This window comes from Mustela putorius, unplaced genomic scaffold (assembly GCF_011764305.1).
Source record: "Mustela putorius furo isolate JIRA1106 unplaced genomic scaffold, ASM1176430v1.1 tig00537284_pilon_pilon_pilon, whole genome shotgun sequence".
NCBI lineage: Eukaryota > Metazoa > Chordata > Mammalia > Carnivora > Mustelidae > Mustela > Mustela putorius.
Window position 1 is genome coordinate 2,561,651 of NW_025422422.1, and position 5,608 is coordinate 2,567,258.

A 5,608-nucleotide genomic window follows, 5' to 3' on the forward strand; every position below is an offset into this window, starting at 1 on the left:
AGCTTGATCTCGCGAGATGACGGGTCCTCCGAAGGTACAAACTGCCCCCTTCGCTAAGCGCCGAGGTTTTGCGGTCAAATTAAATTCCGGGAGTGCGGAAGTGGCTCTGTGGTGCCCCGTCTAAACGCCCAGAAGTCAACCCCCCTTTCTACACGGAACGCTAGGCCTCCGGCCGCTATGGATAGGCAGCCAGGGCAACAAAGCCACGCGACGCTGGCACTCGCGCAAGCTCACTTCGAGAAAGGCGACTACGCCGAGGCCGAGGCGCTGTACTCCGCTTTCATTCGCCAGTGCGCCTGTGCAGGCTCCGGGGGAGCGGCGCCCGGCAGGTACCTATCGCGAGAAGTGGGGTCGCGGCGCCTCCGGCACGTGGGTGGCTGGGGATGTCAGGTCCACGGTTCCGCCGCCTGAGCTCCCCCGGGCCGGGGATGCGCGGGGCGGAGCGTTTGTCTTTCCAGAGGGCGGCGGGGGACGCGTGCCGCCCCCCACCCCGGGGGTTCTCCTACGTTACTCACTCTGACCCACGACTTAGAGCGGATAGGGCTTTTCCACCTGACATTTAAACGGGCGGGGGTCTGAGACCTGGAGACGCCGAGGTGACTCGCTAGGACCCGGGACCGCTACTCCGGCCGCCACATCACCGCAGGGGTGTTTCATTTTTCACGTGTGTGTGTGTGTGTGTGTGTGTGTAGTGGGGGAGGATGTCACTCGGCCTAAATATTACCGTTTCATCCCACAGTCATCCATGGATATCTCAAAAAATGCATTTCTCAATATTAAGGATTCTTGCGGAAACAACCACAGTATCATTATTATTACATGATTCCTTACTAAGAAATATGCAGTCAGTGTGGGTTCCTGATTGATTAATAACGTTTTTGTGTGGCTGATGTGTTTTTTAGCAGTTGGTTCCAGTCAGGATGCACACCAAGTCTGTAAGGCTCCCCTTCCTTCCCCCCCCCCCCCCCCCCGTGAACTTTGTCGAGGAAGCCAGTCCTGTGTTTTGAGAGTTCCCCGTATTTTGGATGTGCTGAAGTCATCCCCCTGATGTCATTTAATACAGTCCCTTGTCTCCTACACTGCTTGTAAGTTGGTAGTGAACTCCTGAGGTTTGATCCGGTTCAGATCCAGTATTATGGCGATCATATGTTAGGTGGTGCCGTGTACCTCGATGAGAAAGCTGATAATGTCTTTTTGTGATATTAGCGACTTCACCTGCTAATACCTGCTTGTCCAGAGAGCCTTAGGTTTATGCCTGGATGTGTAGCATTTGATGGTCCTCCCAAGTTTTGCCTTTGTTTTTGTTGATGGAGTGATGTGGACCAGAAGGAGAAAACAGAGGAGTAGAATGAACAGCTTTTTGACGGTTTTGAATGGTCTGCACCATGACTCTTCTCTCCCTTCAAGGATTTGGTTTTTCTTGACAGCATGCCAGTTTGTCTTTTGCATGAGACTTACGATTTTTTTTCAAAGATTTTTTAAAAAATTATTTGACAGAGAGAGACAGTGAGAGAGCAACACAAACAGGGGAACTGGGAGAGGGAGAAGCAGGCTCCCGGCTGAGCAGGGAGTCTGATGGGGGTCTCAATCCCGGGACCCTGGGATCATGACTTGAGCTGAAGGCGGACATTTAATGACTGAGACACCCAGAGGCCCCAAGGCACAATTTGCTAAACTCATGGAATTAAACCAGAAAAATAAAATTCCTTTCATGTTTTGATAATACACCTAGGTAACAGAAGAAATTTCTGAACAGGCAGTAAGACAGTAGCACCATCCCCTGAGCCTCCTCCATCCCAAGAAAAGATTAGTAAACATAAAAATGTAGTTTTCCATCATTTCAAGCTCAAAGAGTAACTTAGCTAATAGGTTTCAAAAAGTATTTATCAGCAATAGGTATACTGACACCATCTAGTCTCCTTTGTACATTTTGCCTAAGAGCACCAATGTGTCTTTATAGTAGATGTAATATCTGCTTCTTACCAATGCAGGAAAGAAAAACCTCCATGGTTTACTAGAAGGTCGCTCAGCATGCCTGAATGAACCTTCTAATTTCCTTATAGTTCTGAAATTCTTCTAGGAACTCATGAATTTAAAATGAATTCTGTCAATTCAGACTTTTTTCCTTAAATAGGTCTTTTAGCTTAAATTTATTTTATTTATTTATTTATTTTTTTAAAAAATATTTATTTATTTATTTATTTGACAGAGAGAAATCACAAGTAGATGGAGAGGCAGGCAGAGAGAGAGAGAGAGAGGGAAGCAGGCTCCCTGCCGAGCAGAGAGCCCGATGCGGGACTCGATCCCAGGACCCTGAGATCATGACCTGAACCGAAGGCAGCAGCTTAACCCACTGAGCCACCCAGGTGCCCTTAAATTTATTTTTTAAAATAATGGGTCACTGAACCATTTTGAAGAAGCATTTGCAATTTTTGCCTGCCTGAATGGTTTACATTTTCTTTTTATATCCCAAAGTGCAGCCTTAGTCATAAACCTAACTTCCCATTTTTTTTTAATAAAGCTTGCAAATGTAAAAAAAAATCCACATTTGTATTAGGAAGTTAAATTCTAGTATGATAAATACTATCATTACAAAAATCTTAATATTATCAAAAACAATTTGGCTTCAGTAGTTAACCCACATCTTTAAAATATGAAGCAGTTTCCACATGAAAAATAGGCTTTTAGAATTTGTTGTAATGAGATCTAATTCTAAACCAAACTTTTTATCATCCTCTGAGTATAAGAAACTCACAACAAAGTTTTGAAGCTTAAAAATTTACTGTCTGAAACCTTTCTGGAGTCCTGAGGCTGCATTTTTCTTAAAACCCTTTATGGGGCAGCAGTTCACCTAGTATCATAACAGAAAGAGTTGAAGGGAGTGTGTCCTCCTGTTCCTCCAGTTTCAAACCTGGTGCTAGTGGCGTCTGGAAGTGGTCTTGCACCCTGTCTCTGTCATAGCTCCTGGAAGCAAGTTTTCGCATGTTGCAGTAGTTTTGTCCATCGCTAGTAAACTTAGACTTGAAGGAGACCCCTGTGCATACCTTTCATGGTAGCAGTGGTTGCCGTGCCTGTCATATCTCAAGGATCTAGATATTAGCAGAAGTCTCTTTTGCTGGCACTGACAGCAGTCACAATGTTTTCTGAGGACTGTACTTTGTACTAGGGGGCATAATGAAGAAATGACAGATGAGTGTAGCCTGCACCTGTTCTCTTTGATTCAATTGTGAGAACCACTTAGGAAAAAAAGGGAAACAGAATTGTCTCTGACCCAGAGCAGAGTCCGTTGATGTTCTCTGCATGAATTGTCTGGCCGTGGAGGGGTGACCTGCTGCGCCGGTGGCTGGTCGAAGATCCCTCGCTGGAGACCCTGCCCGCTCACAGCTCCTGGGGAAGCCTCTGGAGCTTTCAGAAGCAGAGTCCCTTCGGCACACAGGATCCCCAGAATGAGCCTGAGCCCCGATGTCCTCCTCACAGGAGACCAGTGTGGCCTTGCTGGGGCGATCGTAGCTAAGATGAGAGGGAGGGAAGCTGCATCCCCTCCTTGGGCAACAGCATGTTGAGTCTTCACTTTTGGTCAGCTTGTATTTCTTTACTGGTGAAATATGATTTAAAATCTCATTTTTGGTGGGATCACTTAAAAATTTGAGAATAACATTGATGATTCATTTTGTGATACATCCATTGCAAACTGGAGCTCTGGGCTGGCTTTACCTCCTGGCTCAGGGCGAATCTGGTTTGTCTTCTTTGCCCTGCTGGCTGGCGTGTGCTTAGAAAATGAACAATTTCTGAATGTTGCATTCTGCAAAACAAGTTGACAATGCACGGGGCTCTGAATATACTATAAAATGAATGTGTTTTTCGGACTGACAGGGTAGTGCTGCCACGCTATAAGGTAGGTAAATGGATTAAACAAGAATTGATTCCTCTGCCTCTTTTTTTTTTTTTTTTAAGATTTTATTTATTTGACAGACAGAGATCACAAGTAGGCAGAGAGACAGACGGAGAGGGGGGAAGCAGGCTCCCCGTTGAGCAGAGAGCCCGATGCAGGACCCTGGGGCTCTATCCTAGGACCCTGGGATCATGACCCGAGCTGAAGAAGAGGCTTTAACCCACTGAGCCACCCAGGCGACCCTGATTCCTCTGCCTCATTTCTTTGCACTTTGTTTCTTCACTTGGTTTTTCCGGTGTAGATACCGCATGTCACAGGCTACGAAGCTGGACAATACCCAAAAGAGAATGAAAGTGGAAATGAGAGGAATTTGGTAACACACGTTTTTAATGTGAACTCTTTGTTTAAAGCAAATGCAGCCCTGAGGATTTGGCTACTGCCTACAACAACAGGGGGCAAATCAAATACTTCAGGGTTGATTTTTATGAAGCCATGGAGGACTACACATCGGCCATACAAGTCCAACCCACTTTCGAAGTTCCGTATTACAACAGAGGGTTGATACTGTATAGGCTGGGTAAGAATTATCTTTTTTCCCTTTTGCCCTTGACTTTATGTTATGAATTAGAGCCCTCAAATGCAAAACTAATGTAGTAGACATCAAGTCTTAATGTCACATAAAATTTGGGTGTAGTGCCTGGAACAGAGGAAGCATTTATTTTAGGCTTCTGGTAGGCTTTACAGTGGAGCATTGGGGTGAGGATTGGACCTGGAGACCGATGGGCCGTTACTTTGTGCCTGTCCATTCCCAACTGTGAAATGAGCTCAGCACGGATGATCACCTGTGAACTTTTCTGAGTTAAAATTTTTACGGGCACACAAGACAATATAAAGTGAAGGGATTTTAGATCCTTAGGTCCTTAGATTAAAGGACTAGATTAAAGGACTGTAGGTACTGTTTCTTTTTAAAGTGTTAAAAGGAATGCCAATTTTCTGTTCCTTAGTGATAGGATTTTGTTGAGATTTTATGACATTTTATGCTATTTCTCTGTTAAATCTCAAGAAATAAACTCAGAGCTAACTTTAAGGGTTCATTTAAAGCTAATTTAAAATTTTAATTTTAATTATTCTGTAAGGTCATGCAAAATTACTTTGATATACACATCCATATATCATTATTAAGAAGAAAAAAATCCTTTACTAGATATGGTTGAAAGCTCATCAATACAAAAGCACGTGTATGTGAACTTTGTTATGAATAATATATAGAAATACTCAGTTTTATTATTCTTTTTCATTTTTTTGGTTCTGGTACAGGATACTTTGATGATGCTTTGGAAGATTTCAAGAAGGTATTGGACTTAAATCCTGGATTTCAAGATGCTGCTTTGAGCTTAAAACAGACTATTCTAGACAAAGAAGAAAAACAAAGAAGAAATCATTGAAAAAATTTTTGCAAGTTTTAATTTAATTAAAATATTGACTCATGACCCTTATAATACCTGGCATCTCATTCTTTATGATGTAAAGTAGGTGTTGAGTAATTACTATTTTTTTTTTTTTGGTGACAAGCTATTTTGATATATATTTAAGATGAAGAGATTCATGTCTTAGCACTGAAAGTTAAATAATATATTTAAAGTAGTTAATTTCAGCTTGACCAACTGTTGAATAACTGCTTTTTGTAAAGTATAAATAAATAATATCAATGCATAG

General features: G+C 42.9%; 1 protein-coding gene across 1 annotated transcript; it reads left to right on the plus strand.

The window, feature by feature from the left end:
• Positions 1–5,391, plus strand: TTC32 (tetratricopeptide repeat domain 32). The gene is made up of 3 exons (XM_004745858.3): positions 1–329; positions 4,303–4,469; positions 5,210–5,391. The coding sequence occupies exons 1-3, from the start codon at positions 178–180 to the stop codon at positions 5,335–5,337; spliced, it is 447 nt and encodes a 148-aa protein (XP_004745915.2). The 5' UTR covers positions 1–177; the 3' UTR covers positions 5,338–5,391.
• The last annotated feature ends 217 nt before the right edge of the window (positions 5,392–5,608 follow it).